The sequence below is a fragment of the Myotis davidii genome, unplaced genomic scaffold (assembly GCF_000327345.1).
Source record: "Myotis davidii unplaced genomic scaffold, ASM32734v1 scaffold370, whole genome shotgun sequence".
Taxonomy (NCBI): Eukaryota; Metazoa; Chordata; class Mammalia; order Chiroptera; family Vespertilionidae; genus Myotis; species Myotis davidii.
Window position 1 is genome coordinate 2,935,948 of NW_006288615.1, and position 18,088 is coordinate 2,954,035.

At 43.0% G+C, this 18,088-nt stretch overlaps 1 protein-coding gene across 2 annotated transcripts in view; it reads left to right on the forward strand.

Annotated features, from left to right (window-relative positions):
* The window catches only part of COPS7B (COP9 signalosome subunit 7B), a 25,113-nt gene extending 8,527 nt beyond the window's left edge, over positions 1-16,586 (forward strand). For both annotated transcript variants that reach the window (XM_006760421.2, XM_006760422.2), the window contains exons 2-7: positions 988-1,165; positions 5,661-5,736; positions 8,458-8,546; positions 10,496-10,698; positions 11,713-11,818; positions 14,900-16,586. In XM_006760421.2, the coding sequence (XP_006760484.1) occupies positions 1,004-1,165; positions 5,661-5,736; positions 8,458-8,546; positions 10,496-10,698; positions 11,713-11,818; positions 14,900-15,058 (795 nt within the window). In that variant the 5' untranslated portion in view covers positions 988-1,003 and the 3' untranslated portion in view covers positions 15,059-16,586. The remainder of the gene's footprint in view (positions 1-987; positions 1,166-5,660; positions 5,737-8,457; positions 8,547-10,495; positions 10,699-11,712; positions 11,819-14,899) is intronic.
* The last annotated feature ends 1,502 nt before the right edge of the window (positions 16,587-18,088 follow it).

The window sequence follows — 18,088 nt, forward strand, 5'->3', positions numbered from 1 at the left end:
ACCACTGAGTACGCTGGCTCTTGGATCTAAGGAGGTGCTAATCTAGCCTCTTCCTGAGGCTACCCAGCAGAAGCCAGCTGTAAAGCAATGCAAGTTGCCCTGGGGTCTTGGGCAGCTGCAGTTTGTTAAGTAATTTTCAGGTTAGAAAGGGCCGGGCCTTTCATTTGCAAAAGTCTCCAGGCATGGCTTGGGTGGGGCGGAGCCCCAGGGGATCAACAGGGCGGCAGAGTGAGCAGTTATGGCTGCTCTCAGTCCTGTCCTCTGAGGCCCTGCTTCTCTGTGTCCAAGCAATCGCAAGCACCTCCAAGAGAAAGCTGCCCTCTAGTTCCGACCGATGCCAGACAGTCCAGTTTCTCCCATGTGAGCCTGGGTCCCCAGAGACTTGCCCAGAACTGGAGCTCAGAGCTTGAGCCTCCCTCCCGATCGAAAAAGACAACCGTGCCCTCAGCCGCCAGCCCGCTCCGTGTGCGCCTCTGTACCTCTGTATTTTACTTCCGCACCGCAACTCCTCTGAGTCTCGGTATGCTTTTCTCTTTCCTTCTAGTTGTAGAATTTCCACTCAGCCAGCCTTCCTGTGGTTCTGAATGATGTCTGTTCCGTCTTTTAGTTGTATTTTTGAAGTGATTGTGCGAGGCAGCAATCTCTGGTGTTTACCTATGCTGCCATCTTGGTTTTTCCCTCCTGTGTGTTTCTTTAAGTCCTGGTTAGGTTTAAGGGTTTAGAATATGCTGCCTTTGGGAGAGGGTCAAATGGGGATAAAGAGGTTTTTACTAAGTATGTTTCAAACCTCAGCATAAGGACAAAATCCCTTTAACTCCAGGTTGAATCCTACCCATCTCACTAAGTGATCATAGCATCTGGACTCTATAACTGTTGTGTGTTTTTTTTAATACTATAAAATTATTCAGATATCTGATCCAGCAATAAATAAGCATAGACTTTGCAAAGGAGAAGGAAAAATGATGGAAACACCTTTCTTTTGGACAGATCTTAAGACCAGAGAATGGCAGGTGAACAGAAACCCTCAAGTAACCTCCTGGAACAGTTTATTTTACTAGCCAAAGGTACTAGTGGCTCAGCCCTCACTGCTCTCATAAACCAAGTCTTGGAGGCTCCTGGAGTCTATGTCTTTGGAGAACTGCTGGAGCTGGCCAATGTGCAGGAGGTAAGAACAATTTCTCTATCTTCTTTATTCTAAGCCTTCATTTGAGTCTCCATGTTTCCAAGGAATTTCAGTGCCAAAGCATTGTGCACCTGTGAGGAACCTGTTGAGGGAGAGATGGGAATTGGTGGGACAGGGGAAGAGAGCAAGGATAATGTCTTGGATTCCTTCTAGTCAACATTTTCATCTGAACTTGAGGAAAAATTAGATTGGGTTGCTAATCTAATTTTGTAAGATAGGGAAAGGATCCAATTAAACCTCGTAAGTTAGAAACAGAGTGTAATCATAGACTGATGTTTAAGAGGGGTAATTTCAGGCATTCTTAAGGATAAAACCTCCAGTGCAAATATAGACAAGGAAGACTGGTCAGGTGTATAATAGCAGAAAATGTTTGCTGTTGAACCTGAGATAGGCATGAATAAGGAATGTATTTTTCCTGTGGAAAAGGGCAATGTTGTGTAGCTGTGTAAAGTAGATGTATAAAAAGGATATGACTGGCAAGCTGTGAAGTCCTTTTTGCTTGTTTGCTTCTTTGTTTGATTGTAGTTATTAAAACCTTGGGTATCCAGTTTTGGTTGTTGTGCCTTAAAAATGAGATGATCCAATGAAGAATGACCAGGTGGAATAAAGGCATGTAAAGCAACCTATACTTTTCAACTTTATTTCCCACTTTGGATACTTTTATACAGTTGTCCCTCAGTATCCTTGGGGGATTGGTTCCAGGACCCCCCTCTGATGCTCAAGTCCCTTGTATAAAATACATAGTGTTTGCATATATAGCAGGGTATGCTATCACATCACTTCATTCACAGGGATTCAGCATAGTGCTTGGTGTGTGGCTAATTCAAGGCTTGCTTATTGGAACTTTCTGGGACTTTCCCCCCCAAATATTTTTGGTTTGTGGTTGGTTGAGTTGCCAATGTGAATCCTCTGGATATGGAGTATTACTGTATTTATTTATTCATTGATATTTTTATACTTATTGATTGAGATAGATAGCAGTCTGGTGGCATCGTTATTGCTTTGGGTGTTGTGTTCAGGCACTCTTGGTGGGGTGGGTTGGCTTCCTTTTCACCATCACAGCTTCTTTCTGGCTGCCAGGATGGTGCTGGTTCTGCAGCTGGCTTCCATCCACAAATCTGGGCAGTACTTGTTCTTGTGGATTGTGTACATGATGAGGCTGAGGGTGGCCTGGTATTCTTATTTTTGGTGGTCCACACATAGGAGGTGGTTGTCTTTTTTTTTTTTATCCTCACTTGAAGATATTTTTTTTCTGTTGGTTTTTAGAGGGAGTGGAAGGGAGGAAGGGGTGGAGGGGGGGAGAGAGAGGAAAAAAACATTAATATGAGAAACACATCAATTTGTTACTCCCCGCAGGAGCCCCGGCTGGGGCCAGGGAACTTGCAACCCAGAAATGTTGACCAGAACCAAACCTGTGACCCCTGGGTATGCAGGCTAACTCGCTTACCTCTGGGCCCACCAGCCAGGGCGGAGGCGGTTGTCTTTTGTTGGCTGGTTCTTCACGTCACGACCACTAGGACACTTCTGCTGTTGGCTGCTGGCTCCACACCTACAGCTTTGTGGTGAATCAGCCCGTTGTAGTAGGAGTTGCAGGCCTTCAGATGACTGGACTTGCTGCTGTACATCTGCTTGTTCCTCTTAATGAGGATACTGGAGCAGTTCCCTATGACCATCCATTGTAGGCACGTGGACATAGCGTCATTTCTTCTCCCTGCAACAGCTGGAGACCAAAAGAGCTGCTTTTATTTTTTTAATTGTGAGTTTTTTTTAATATCAGTGTTGTTGAGACTATGCTCCATTGTGCTCACCCTTGTTTCCTTACAGCTTAATATGTAGATGGACACACTGGGTTTTCTTTCTTTCTTTTCTTTTTTTTTAAATATATTTTATTGATTTTTTTTACAGAGAGGAAGTGAGAGATATAGAAAGCTTGAAACATCGATGAGAGAGAAACATCGATCAGCTGCCTCCTGCACATCTCCCACTGGGGATGTGCCTGCAAACCAGGTACATGCCCTTGACCGGAATTGAACCTGGGACCTTTCAGTCCACAAGCCGACGCTCTATCCACTGAGCCAAACCGGTTTCGGCGACACACTGGGTTTTCAATACAAATTTAACATATCAGAGAAGGAAAAGGAATGCTATGAGAAAAATTGAGGAGAACTGGGTTCTTTTAAAAAAAATAGACCTTATATTTTTAGAGCAGTTTGTAAAAAAATATTTTTATTGATTTTAGAGAGGAAGGTAGAGGAAGAGAGAGATAGAAACATCAATGATGAGAGAGAATCACTGATTGGCTGCCTCCTGCACATGCTACACGGGGTCGAGCCCACAACCCGGGCATGTGCCCTGACCGGGAATTGAACTGTTATCTCCTGGTTCATAGGTCAATGCTCAACCACTGAGCCATGCTGGCCAGGCTAGAGCAGTTTTAGATTCACAGCAAAATTGAAAGAAAGGTAGAGATTTACCATATATCCCCTGCCCTCACACATGGATAGCCTCCCCCATTACCAATATCCCTCAACAGTGTGGAGCCTGCATTAACACATCATTATCACCCAAAGTCCATAGTTTACATTGGGTTCATTCTTGGTGCTGTACATTCTATGGGTTTGAACAAATGCATAATGCCATGTATCCCCTATTACAGTATCATACAGAGTAGTTTCACTGCCCTAGAACTCCTCTGTATTCTACCTGTACATCACTCCCTTCCCTCTAACCCTTGGCAACCACTGACTGACCTATGTACTGTTGTTGTAATATTGACTTTTCTATTAAGCTATAGAGCAGTGGTCGCCAAACTTTCAGACTTCACGGACCACCAGTTGGCGACCGTTGCTCCAAATGTTTCCTTAAACCAGTGGTTGCCAAACTTTTGGACCTCACAAACCACCAGTGGTCCTCGGACCACCAGTTGGCAACCGCTGCTATAGAGGGAATCATATAAAATGTAGCTTTTTCAGATAGGCTTCTTTCACTTAGTAATATGCATTTAAATTTCCTCTATGTCTTTTCATGGCTTGATAGCTAATCATTTAAATAGAAGAGATGACTAAGGGATAATCTGTTCCTTCAGGTTCATAAAAAGCCTGAAAGAATATGCCAGCTAGTTGTTTTGTAATTGTGAAAGATTGGCTAAGAGAGATGGATGAAAATTAAAACTGGAAAGACCTTATTGATTTGGGCCAGTGGGAGAAGTTTTGGAGCATCTGCTCTAGAGGATATAGTCTGTTACAGCTAGTTTTGTAATCATCTGTTTGAAAAGTGGAGATTGGATTAGATGGTCTCTTCCACCTCTGATTCAGGACCTCAGGAGGTTGTTAACAGACCTGAAAAGGTAGACTGGGATATTAGGATGCTTGCTCTAATTTGGGGTGTTTAACAAATCCCCTTTACCTCCCCGTAGTTTGTTTTGTTTTTTCCATATGTAAGCCTGGAATAAGCTAGTTGACTTACAGTGGTTTGAAATTACAAATGTAGTTTCTTGGAAACCTTTATTAAACTTAATAAAATGCTTTTATTGATTTCTGAGAGAGGAGGGGAGAGGGATAGAAACATCAATGATGAGAGAGTCATTGATCGGCTGCCTCCTGCACACACTCTACTAGGGATGGAGCCTGCAATCCCGGGCATGTGCCTGGACTGGGAATCGAACTATGACCTCCTAGTTCATGGGTTGATGCTCAACAACTGAGCAACACTGGCCAGGCTTGGAACCCTTTTTTAAAAGGTGGTTAAAATTGATTAGTATTTCATTGGTGTCCATAGAATAACTTGGGTTTTCCTGTTTAAACTTCACTGAGTTTGGTAAATTGGAAGAGTAACAGGTCCATATTTGTGAGTAAAAGAAACACCCAGTTAAGGTAATTGACAGCATTTCAGGAAGAATACATTCTCTTTTGTTTTTCTTCTAAAGAAAGCTCTTTGACACCAACATTAGTGAGGAATAAGTAATTTTAATGAAAAATTTTACTTAGGGTTGCCTGATATCCTGGTTTCTTGTCCCAACCTGGCTCTTCTGTCGCACCTTATGCTGTGCTCATCTCTCCTAGCGTTACAGTCCACATAGAGTCCTGAAACTTGGAACCAACCCTACATTTTGTTTAATTTGGATTGATAGTGGCTCATGCTGTACCTGCCAAGATGGTATGTGGACAAGGTTGCTCCAGTGTTCATTTTAATGGCAAGGGAATCTTGAGAAACTGCTTCTAATACTTACTGCTTTGTGTATCTGTTGAAGCAAAAGTAGTTCCTTGGGCATGCTATGTGAAGTGTAAAGAAAGGAATTCCTGAGAGAGAAAAGTTAAATTGGGGGCTTTACTAATCTTAATACTTTTTTCCCAAAGAAAGAGTTGGAAGGGACCAGCTAATAGAATACAGACTGTGGCACATGTCACCCGCCTTCTGCTTGAACACTGCAGTGATTGATAGACAGCTTGGTCTCTGAACTGTTTCTTTTCCTACTCAGCTTGCAGAAGGAGCTAATGCTGCGTATTTGCAGTTGCTGAACCTGTTTGCCTATGGAACATACCCAGATTACATAGGTGAGTTGGTTAAGATCCTCCAAAGACTGTTCTCAATTATATCCCTCTGTTTAGATGTGTTGCCTCCAAGAGGATCACCGAGGTTTGGGATGTAAAGGATGGGGTAGGAACTTCCTGATCTGGCTGTTGCCCATTTTACTGTGCTCTGTAGGTGATCTTATATGAGGACTCTTCCTTCTCACCTTTTATTTCTTAATGGGTAAAATGGGGACTATGTTTATGCTTGTCCATAAATATAGCCCTTGTTTATTTTCCAGATGAGATTCTTGATGACTGGTGTTTGTAGAACACTTGGAGTGTTGTGAAATGTCAGAATACCCACTTGTAAAGTATTTAAACATTTTAAATATTATAAAAATAATATTGCTAAACTATATTGAAGAAAATTTGGAAAATAGGGGGTAAAAGTCACTCATAGTTGTACCAGTGTTAAACTGCTTTTAGTGTTATGGTGCTGGGTTTCCCCCCTCTGCTTGGGTTTTCTATTATGTACGTGTGATTAGATTATGTACACAATTTTATATCTTGCTTTTCCCCCCACTTATTTCATAGGCATTCATGTTTTAAGTCTGTGAAGTCATTTTTAGTATTTCACAATCTCCTACTCCATAATTGACTTAGTCCATTCTCTTTTGTAGGTAATTTGAGTCATTTAAAATTAGAATCATAAATATTAGGAATGAGGTGCATGCATGTCCAAATGCTAACTTACCTCCCACCCAAGCCATTTTTGTCTCGCTTCCCTGGCTTATTTTAGCAGCATGACAAAGGCCTGGTAGTTTATTTTAGTGGTGTGACTCAGAACATTCCCTACTATATCCCTGACTTACCCTCTTTCTTACTCTCTTTCTTGCTTCTTACTTCTGCTTACTCTTTGCTTCTGTCAAACTGTATAGTTTCCCACTTGCCAGTTTTTTCTGACCTTCACTTTGTTCCAATGAGTGTGTCCTCTGTTTCTGTCCTCACTGTAGAGGCAGAATTGCACAGACTCTGGAACCAGACTGCCTGCATATTCTAGCTCCACTTCCACTGGTCATGTCATTGGAAAATTAAATAATCTTCTCTGCCTCAGTTTCCTTCTCTGTAATAATCCATGTCCTCTACCTGTACTCCTTGGGCAAGATGTTTCAGAATTTAGAATTTGTGGGAATTAAAAAAGGTAATATGATGCATATGCATTTTTTTATTTTTATTTATTTATTTATTGCTTAAAGTATTACAAAGGGTATTACATATGTGCCCATTTTTCCCCCCGCCCTAGACAGTCCCCTAGCCTCCCCTATCCCCCAGTGTCTTATGTCCATTGGTTATGCTTATATGCATGCATACAAGTCCTTTGGTTGATCTGCATATGCATTTTTATGTAACACCCTTGAGGGGTGTGGGCAGCATCTGTAGTCAAACACAATCATAATTTGTTTAATCCTCACCCAAGAATATGTTTTCTATTGATTTCTTTTAGAGAGAGAGAGGAAGGAATTGAGAGAGAGACAAATAGACAGACAGACATTGATGTAAGAGAGAAACATCATCAGTTATCTCCCTTATGTGCTCTGACCGGGGAGTGAACCTGCAAGCTAGGTATGTTCCCTGAGCAGTAATCGAATCGCAACCTTTTGGTGTATGGAACCACATTGTAGGCAACTGAGCCACCCGCCAGGGCTGCCATCATAGTTTGTAGCAAAATAAGTGAATGTTCACAACAAGTGGGATAAAAAGCCCACCTTATTTCAGGTCAGGAATTGCTAACAGATGAATTTTAGTACCATGCTCAAGGGGAAAAAAAATCAGTTTGGATTTACCCTTTTGGAGTCCAGTATTATGGATAAGGAATTGAGAGCATTTAGAATCTATCTCATGAGGTTGTTGTGAGGACTGGATGTGTGTATGTGCCTCTGGATCTGTGTGTGCATCTACACTAAGTTAAGCTTGTCCTGTATGTTACCTGTGGCTGCCGCCATGGCTATTGTTAGTGTCATTGCTATTACTGAAATTTTGCCCATCCTTCAAGGCTCATCTCAAACTCTGTTTCTCCCCCCCCCCCCTCCTGTATCTCCTAATGTGATTGGACTCACTTGCTCTTTCTCCTACCCCTTATCCCTCTTTCCTAGCTTTGCCTCTCTCTTTTGCCCACATCCCTTCCCCCTCTCTTCCTCACCCTTTTGCTCTCTTGTGGTAGTTTGGACCTTCTGTTAGTTCTGCCTTGCATTTGTAGCTGTTGAAACATGTACTTGTAACACTGAGGGTAAGTCCAGGGCCACTGAGTTGCATAGTTCCAGGTGGTTGGTGCCCCTGGAGATGTGTAGTGCAGCACTCCTGACAAGGCCCATCTTATTTATCCTCTGTGCCCCTGAATCATTTAAGATTGTGCCTTGCACATAACAGATGCTCAGTGAAGATGTGTTGAACTTGATTGAATGTCACAAAGGGTACAAATAGTACTATTCCATTAGGATAATTTGTCATCATTTTGTGCATTCATGCCTGGATTTTCAGGAGTTTAAGCTCCTTGTGTGTAGAGAGTGAGTCTTGTCTTCTTTGGAAGCACATGGTCTTCCAGAGACGACAGGAGGTGCTCATGGAACATTTGCCTAATGAATAAGTGCAGAGTCATGAGTGACTTAGTGGTAGATTTGGTGTGAGGAAATGGTGTGTTTATTCCATAGAGAAATCCTAATTTTATTTTGTGTCTTGATTTTTGTGGTGGGTGGGACTGAGCAGCCAACAAGGAGAGCCTGCCAGAACTGAGCACAGCTCAGCAGAACAAGCTGAAGCACCTTACCATCGTGAGCTTGGCATCGAGAATGAAGGTACAGTTCTGAACCCTTTCCTGTCTCCTCCCCTCAAGGCAGGTCTGTATTTGACATAAATGTGGGAATTCCCAGCTACATACAGTAGAGTCATATCATAAATGCATAGGATTTGCTCGGCAAAGGACAAAAGATAATTAAAATAGTGTTGACAATTACTCACCCTCCCATTAGGAAAAATATGCCCAGGAGTGATAGTGAATCAAGATCTCAGCTCTGGCATGCCGTGGTGCCGCATGTGGTGTGAATATTTGCCATTCCTAAAGGGAGACTGCTGTCTAAAGATAGGTATTTTTCAAACAGCAGGGCATCTCAGGGCAAGTGAACCACTTCATTTGTTGCTCAGTGTACAGTGAACTGTACTAATGCTGGAGGACAAACTTGCTATGTTGGACTTACTGAGAAGTAATTTTTAATATGCTGCCTTCCTCTAGGGATTTTCTTCTTATTTATTTTTGTTAATCCTCACCTGAGGATATTTTTCCATTGATTTTTATAGAGTGGAAGGAAAGGGGCAAGACAGAGTGAGAGAAACACAACAAATGGTTGCCTACCGCATTGGGGCTAGGAATCGAGCTGTAACCAAGGTATGTGCCCTTGATCAGAATCAAACCTGGGGACCCTTCAGTCTGTGGGCCAACACTTTATCTACTGTGCTAAACCGGGGATTTTCAAGATTAATTATACTAATTGGAGTTTTTGCCTTACATGCTAGCTTTAGACCCGAACCTTCTGTAAGATGTCACTCCATTATATCTGAGTTTACCCCCACTCACTTTAGCAGCAGCCTTGCAACCAGCTGCTCATAGTCATTAACAAAGAAGATCCAGATTAGGTTAGCTGATAGTTGATTTGGCTCTTAGCCCAATCCCAGCCCGAGTAAATTTTTGTGGGGCTATGCTTTGAAGAAGTTGCTTTTGGATTTCCCCTCTGTGATGGAGCTTGAGAGGTATATGTTCTTGTATTGCCATTTCAGTTGCTGAAATCACTTTACCTTATCTAATCACAAACTTCTGATTCTTAGCCTGACATTTCAGAGGGAGGCCTATTTTGTTAGGAAATGATGACCTGACTGTTACTTATTTATATTTTTGTCCTGATCATGGACTTCTTAAGTGTACCAAAGAGTAGTAGTAACTTTTTCCTTTATTTTTGCAACCTGTCATTGTAAGTTCACCTATCGCCCATGGATTTCAGACCTTTAGTCATAAAAAACCCCTCTAGGTGTGCTCTCTTCTCTGTATCCATTTCCTCCTGTCAGTTTCTGCAGATTTGATCACTATGTTAATTTCCAGACTAAACATAATGTGTCAGGATTTGCAGAAAACTGGATGTTTAGATATCCAGTTGTCTTGGAGTCATGCAGAATGTTGGTACAGCCGAATAAAGGACTGTTGTTGGGAATTGACATTGGTTACAAGAGTCTGAGAAAACAACTGTAAACTTGAGGATGACTGAGCTGGCTGTACCGCTGGCCACCTATAGTGGATGTGTTAGCCTGCATGTATTTTTGCTTGTGCCCTCAGTTCTCCTCGCCAGCATCTGAGATTGGAGTTTTGTGATGAGCTGACATTTTATGCAAAGTCTGGAAGCTTTCAGAAGGTGGCAGAGTGGCATATACCAAGTATATACCAAGTATTTCCCTTTCTCTTCTGGAAAGTATTTAGGTTCCCAAAGAGTTTGCTTCAGAGCATGAAAGCTGAAGGCGAGGCAAAGTCCAGGAGGCAGAGAATCTTGGAGAATGCATTTCTAGATGGGCTATGGGATTTGTTTGGATCCCATAGGTCTTATAGCTCATTTATCCATCTCTTGTTGCCATAGATGTTAATAATTATCATTACACTGCATTTCCCAAAGCCCAGAGGCAGCTGTTGGCTATGTCGGTAATACTTGCATTTCTTTAATGTTTGCCAGTGGTTTTTGTAAATATCACATGGCCTTATCTGCAGTGTATCCCCTACTCCGTGCTGCTGAAGGACCTGGAGATGCGGAATCTCCGGGAACTGGAAGACCTCATCATTGAGGCTGTCTACACTGACATCATCCAGGGCAAGCTGGACCAGCGAAACCAGCTTCTGGAAGTGGACTTCTGCATTGGCCGTGACATCCGAAAGAAGGACATCAATAATATTGTCAAGACCTTGCATGAGTGGTGAGGCTGAAAGATGGAGGGGTCACCTCTAGGGAGGGGGTTAGCTAGCCTCTGCTTGGGGAAATATGGTCTCCAGGTATTAGCTGGAGCTCCCTGGGAGCTGGGGTCTTAGGATAGTAAGGCAGAGAATTAGGGGCTACATTTGTGACTATAGCTGTGTGGCAACAGGAATCATTTCAGGCCTCCTAGTGCCTTGGTTGTAAAATAGTTCTTGTCCTAGTTTAGCTGGGGACTATTTAATGGTGGGCTGTAAAATGCCCAGGGTTGGCATGTGGAGCCTCTCAAGCCTAGCTATGTGACACGGACCCTGTGCTTTGCAAACTCAGGAAGTTAGTGTTGGTAAGATTCTTTGGGTAAGAGAAACCATGTTCAGTATCAGTAACATTGGGCCAGTGTTTATAAAAACATTGTGGGAGGTAGTGAAGACAAGGAATGGGTTATTCTAAGTTGGAACACAGATTCACACTATATTAATGTGACTATATTCTGGTATATAAAAAGAAGTGGGATGTTTGCACGTACTCTATTTTAATAGAATTTGATGTGTGCAAGAACTATTTCAGGTTCTACAAGGGTTTGCTATGAAATTATTTAAATGGTTTGGGGCTTATAAAGCCCGATGGGCTTAGTTGGAGATGAGGATTTAGCTGAGTTTTAAAGTCTTCAAAATACAAGGTTTTAGAAAATAATTTTTTCTCTCAAGACATGTGTAAACTCTCTCCTAATTCCTTTTATCTCATGATGTGTAAAACTTTCCCATGGGATACAGAACTTGGAGATTAAGGCTGTATTCTAAGAAACTACCCCACATCCTCCTCCATATTTGTCTCTTTGTGTCCCATGTTATATGCCCTGTTTAGAAATGCTTGTCTTTTGGAAGGAGTATGGAGGTAAGAACCCTGGCAGAGGGGGTGTTACAGAAAGCCCTCGTAAGGAGTTGGGAGGGAGATTTTGGAGTCTGCAGGAGAGCTCCCAGACCTTTATGTGACTCAGGATTGGCTATCTCCTTTGCAGGTGTGACGGCTGTGAAGCAGTTCTGCTAGGCATTGAGCAGCAAGTTCTGAGAGCCAACCAGTACAAAGAGAACCACAGCCGAACTCAGCAGCAGGTAGAGGCAGAGGTAAGGAAGAGAATTTTGTTCCCCTGCTCCAGGGGATCCCTGTTTGTTCCTTTATCTTGTGAGTCTTGTTGTAGATGAAATAATCAGTCATCAACAAACAGGCACTGGCTGGGTGCTGGGGTAAAGGTGAGTGTGACTCCTTAAGTTAGTATTATTATTATTATTTTTTAAAAGAGCCAGAACACATGGGTTTGTAATCAATGGCTCCCTGATGCAAAACATGGCTATGGAGACCCCTGCTGACAGAACCTGATGCTGCCACCAGGTGGCAGTAGGAATTAGATGAAGTTCAAGAGAAAGTAATTTGCAGAAAAGGCTAAAGATCCCTTAATACCAATCTACTGATTTACTAGTAATCAACTTCTAGGAAATCTGGAACAGACCACTATGAGAGGAAGGGAAGCATGATCAAAGCCTAGAGCCTTGCCAGTTTTTCTAAAAGTCAATTTTTAGAGAGAGAGGAAGGGAGGGCAGAGAGAGAAACATGGATGTAAGAGCAGAATGTTGATAGGCTACCTTCTTTCTGCATATCCCCAACCGGAGATTGAGCTCACAGCTTGACCTGGGCATGTGCCCTGACTGGGGATTGAACTGGCAGTTTTTCAAACCGGCAGCCTTTTGGTGCACAGGACGATGCTCAAACAACTGAGCTACACCGGCCAGGGCAAGTTTTTTCATTCAGTAAATGATGATCGGAGAACTTCGTGTAGGTTGCTGATCGTTCCCCAGCAAAGGTTCAGTAAATATTTGTTGACTAGAAAAGAAAATAAATCTACAAAGAACAAAAGTATAATTCTTGTTATATTCTGTTGATATTTATGCTTCTGTTACACTTGACCTAATTTTTTAGCCATTCTATCAACTGAGTTGGTGATCTTTCCTTATTTGTCCTTAAGTTAGATTGCTTTTTTAAGAGGGAAAACTTGATGTTTCCCGTTCAAATTCTTTTAACAGCAGCTTCCCTTTGGTGAGTTGTAGCTTCAAAAATGTTCCCTCTTAGTGCAGTCAGCTCTCTCACTTATTGCCTAAGAATATTCTCTTCCTTTCACAGAAATAACACATATTAATAAGTTACAATTCTAGCAAAGCAGGGGAAGATAAAGTAATAACATTGTGATCTGTTTCATGGTCTCTAAAGCATCAGAGCATCTTCTTATTTGTATTTGACTTTGGAGCATGTTTTTCTTCATATTTGTATGTGCATATGTCTGGTGTTGTGTGGAATGTTAATATATATAACATTACATTTATAAATTAGTTTGTTTGAGTCACGTAGGTAATAAAGTGTAATTGGACAGAGTAAGCCCAGTTTTCCATGATGCAGAAAATCCCCCAGGAGTTAGTTTAGTGACAGTCTTGAGGCTTGTTGGCTGCTAGAGCTCACCAAAGGGCACCTCCTGGTTCCTCCTGAAGAGTGTTCTCTCCATCTCCCAGCTCTTTCCCACTGTGGACTCTGCTTCCTGTTATCTACCTTTGCTTTGCCTCACAACTGTGTGACGTTTTTCTACCCGGGAAGCTCTTCTCTCTTCTTTTACCATGTAAGAGGAAGAGGTACTGCTAGGCAAGTATCGATGGGAGGCAGGTTGGTGTGGGCTAGAGTGGTCAGGGCAGGTTTGTGGGAAAGGTGCTTGACTACAGGGAGGGTCAGATGTCTAGCTAAGGAGAAAGCTTGCCCAGGATAGAATAACAGGATGCTTCAAAGGCGAGATGAATGACTGCTCCGGCCGAGACACAGTGGACTGGCATGGCTTGAGTGAAGAATGTGTGTTGGGGGAAGGAAGGTACAGGATCATGAGTGGTGTTTCAGATACGAAGAGAGAACCAAGCTTTCTCTTGGGGATACGTCTCATTTCTTTTCCTTGCATGTGACCAGGGTCACTGAGCACCCAAAATAAGGGCTTATTGGGAGGGCAGTACTTGAGGCATTTGAATGAAAAGGAGACAGGATGAGGGAAGGGGGAGGTTGTGCTTTTGTCTGTTTATTTGGTGAAAAGCTTTCGACAGGATCCTGAATCAAAGACTTTTACATGGAATTGAGTTACCAAGAGATGGGGAGTCTACATTACCCTGGTGTGGAGTGGTGGTAGGGACGGGAAGAGAACACAAATGGGCCCTCTGTGAATGGAGCGGGCTGAGAACCTGTGACATCAGATTACGTTAAAGGATGTGAAACTGAGAGTGCTGAACTTTTTTTTGGGAAGAAAATATATATAGCAAAAGAGGCAAACAGCAAAGTGTTTTTTTAGTCAGTTGAACTGGGGGTCTGTGGAGAGGCTGATGGGAGAGCTGTCTTGGTGAGTGGGGTGCATGTGCTATAGGGCCAAGTCTGCTGGTTGTGCTGGGCAGGTTAGGAACTGAAAGCTCATTTCTAAGACTGTCCTCCACAGATACTCATAAAAGTGTGCAAAGGTAAACATAGACGGCTGTTGTAGGAGCTCTGTACTTGGTGAATAACAAACTGGGAGCTAATTTGATGATAGAACATTCATAGCAGAATAGTACACGGATGGTACAGAGAATGTGTATTCTGACATGGGAAAGTGTTCAGGAGTTGCTTAAATAGATTTGAGCCCCTCCTTCGTTAAGTGAAGAAAGGAATCCTGCAAACAGTAGGGTGATAGCATTTTGCTAGTTTTTTACTACATTTTCGCCATTTATCAGTTAGGTGGCTGAAGTTCAACCTCTAGTTGTTTATTCAGGAAGCGCTCAGGGAGCAGAATCCCCAGAGTTCTTGTGGGAGTATTTGGTTTCATGAACAGTAGCAATCAAAATCTTTGTCACTCTTTTTCGAAGGCCATTTTAACCACTGCTTTCTTTCACTTCTTTGCCAAATGGTCCACTTCCACATGGCTTTCCCCCCTTTTCAACAAAGCAGGCATTAGTTGCACTTTTTTGCTTGACTCATTTCCACATATCTCCCATGAGTAGCCCCAGCTTGTTTCTCCTCATCTGGGTTTCTGAAGGTAATTTCAGATTTTCTTGCAGAGGATTCTGGCTGCTTCCTTAGGTGGCCCCTATTATAATGAGAATGAGTTTCAGGTGCTTACAGAAGGTGCACACAAATTTTGTGTCTCCCTCCAGGTTACCAACATCAAGAAGACCCTCAAGGCCACAGCATCTTCCTCGGCTCAGGAGATGGAGCAACAACTGGCCGAACGGGAATGTCCTCCTCACGCCGAGCAGAGGCAGCCCACCAAGAAGATGTCCAAAGTGAAAGGTCTGGTTTCCAGCCGCCACTAGGGCTGGCTGGGGCAGCTGGCACTCACCAGGCCTGGGCAAGTGGGGAGGGGACACCTAGGGCCTATTTCCTCCTCTCTCTACCTTCAGTGAGTTCCAGACCTGCCCGTCCCCTCACCAGCGCCTCCCCATCCTGTTGGTACTGTTCCAGAAGAACCGTTAACTCCTTTCCCTCGCCCACGCCCTCCTTCCCCAGTTGTTCCCTTCAGACTCAGGGGCTCCACTGATGCCATCCCAACAGGGTCAACACTGCCCAGCTTCCCTCTAGGAGGTTCTTGTCTCTGTTTAAGGGCTTGTCTCTCCCAGTTTTTCTTTTGCTCCATGTCATTTGGTCAGGCTGGTCATAGCCAGAGGCAGCTTTAACCGGCCCACAGGGATGACTGCAAAGGAGGCTCCTCTGAGTGAGGAGGAGGCACTCCTCCAGCCCCATGTACCACAGTACCCACAATGGTGCAGGCACTCTAGCCAGGTATCAAAATGCTTTGTTTTCCCTCCCCTGCCTTGTCTCTCGTTGACAGCTCCTCAGGCCATGGAGGGATGTGATGCTGGGCTATGTTTACTCAGCCTCTTAAGCCCAGCTCAAATCTCTCATTAGTGGGAGCACTGGGTTAACTGATGTCTGGTATCCGAGCACCAGTGGAGGGTGCTCTGGGTCTGCTCGGTGGCAGAAGTTTCTTCCAGCTTGGTGTTCTCTGCTGCCTGACTACTCAGACTGGTTTTCGGTGTGAAGACCCAGCTGCCCACTGGGACTGTCTGCCAACACTTGCTCTCCCCAGATCTTTAATTACTCCTGGCTGCATCTGTGGTGGGGACAGTGGTGCTGAGGCCCAGCCTGCTAGGGAAGGACCTGTTGCTGCTTCTGTCTGTTTCTTTCCACCCCTCCTTGGCTGATGACCCAGAGCCCTCTGATGATGGCATTCTTCTGGCAAGAGAAAAGGACTTGACTAGCCTTTCTGAACTTGAACAGTTTCAGGTTATATTTTAATTTTTTTTTTGTACAGGTTCTGATTCTAATACATTTCAACATGCCTTTTTCCCCCCTCGTGTCAATATTTGTTATAGATCGCCGGGGATTTTTCATTTGCTTGGAGGGTGGCGTGTGTGTGTGTGTGTGTGTATGTGTATGTGTGTGTGTGGTATTGGAGGTCTGGACTAATATTAAAAGTTCACGGAGGGGAAAAACACATTTTAGAACAAAAAATAAAGTGTAGTTACTGTGTGACTGGTGTGCGGGTTTGCATAGCTGGTACATCTGGAGGAGCTGGGAGCAGGGTGCTTCATGGAAATGTCCTGCTGGGTCAGTACATGGAGAAAATCCATATCTCCTTTTCCAACATGTCCAGCAACTGCCTGCTGCCGATCAGATGTTAACAGTTACTCTCGTTTCCCCTTTAAGCTGGTCCATGTGCCCATATAACATTATGTCCAATGGGAGAGTTTAATTCCCAATGTGTTTCATGAAACCTCTTGACAGATGCTCTGTGGAAAAGGGGTTCTGTTGTTAAATAAATTTGGCACATCCTGCATCCCATATCCTCATTGGAAATTCATTCTTGTGGTCTCAGAGAAGGCCTGGGTGAGATAGCCGGTTCCCACACTGATATCACCACCAAATCCTTTGGATACCTTGTGGAACACATTTTGGGGAAGTTTTTAGAAACATCATATTTCTCAAAAATACCTCTCAGCTTTATAGGTTTTTCTATAACTACAGTCATGTGTTGCTTAATGATGGGATATATTCTGAGAAAAGCATTGTTAGGCAATTTCGTTGTCTGAACATCATAGGTGCACTTTAACAAACCTAGATAGTCTAGCCTACTGACACCTAAGCTGTAAGGTAGCCTATTGTTCTTAGGTTACAAGCCTATACAGCATGGTACTGTATCGAATATTGCAGACATTGAAAAGGTACAGTAAAAATCAGGTATAAAAATAAATAGTGGTACATTTACCATGAATGGAGCTTGCAGGCCTGGAAGTTGCTCTGAATGAGTAAGTGAGTGAAGGGTGAGTGAGTATGAAGACCTAGGACATGACTACACCACTGCAGACTTTATAAGCACTGTACACTTGGGCTACACTGAAGTGATAGAAACTGTTTTTATTTAATAATAAATAAACCTTGGTTTACTGTAACTTTATTTATAAACTTTTAATATTTTTAAAACTTTATGGCTCTTTTGTAATAACACTTAGCTTAAAACACACATTATACAACTATGCTAAAATATTTTCTTTATATCTTCTACAACATAAGCTTTTTCTGTTTTTAATGTTTTATTTTTCTTTCACTTTTAAAACTTTTTTATTAAAAGCTAAGACACAAACACACACATCAGCCTAGGCCTACACAGGGTCAGGATCATCAGTATCACTGTCTTCACCTTTACATCTTGTCCCACTGGAAGGTCTCCAGGGGCACTAACGGGCATGGAACTGTCATCTCCTGGGATGTATTTCTTCTTCTGGACCGCCTCCTGAAGGACCTACCTGAGCCTCTTCCTGAGGAGGTGTCACTCTTCAGAAAGCGCTAAGATGCTATGACAGCCCCATTGTCATCAGGCGATAGGAATTTTAATCTCAGGAGATCAGTGTCCTATAAGCCATCTGTCATTGACGGAAATGTTGTGCAGTTCATGACTATATTCTTTCTAGACCCAGATTAGGCACATGTGCTTTCAGTGAGTCTTTCATCCTTGTCTTTCCCACTAGTGAGCAGAGAGGACGTGTGGCTTAACTAGTAGAAAATGTGTGATTGTTGTTTGTCCCACGGCCCTGAGGCCTGTAGGTTCATCTCCACAGTTTTGCTGCTTCCTTCAAAATAGTAATGACAATAATGAGGATACCTTTGTAAAGTGCTCTACAGAGTGCTTTCATGGACAATAAGTCATTGAATCCCTTCCATCCAGACCATCTCCTGAGGTTGGTAAGGGTATTACTGCAGTTATCCTAACATATGAGCAAGTGTAAACTCAAAGTTTCAAAGTATCCCATGATAAGTTGCAAAATGAAGACTCCTGGATCTCCTGA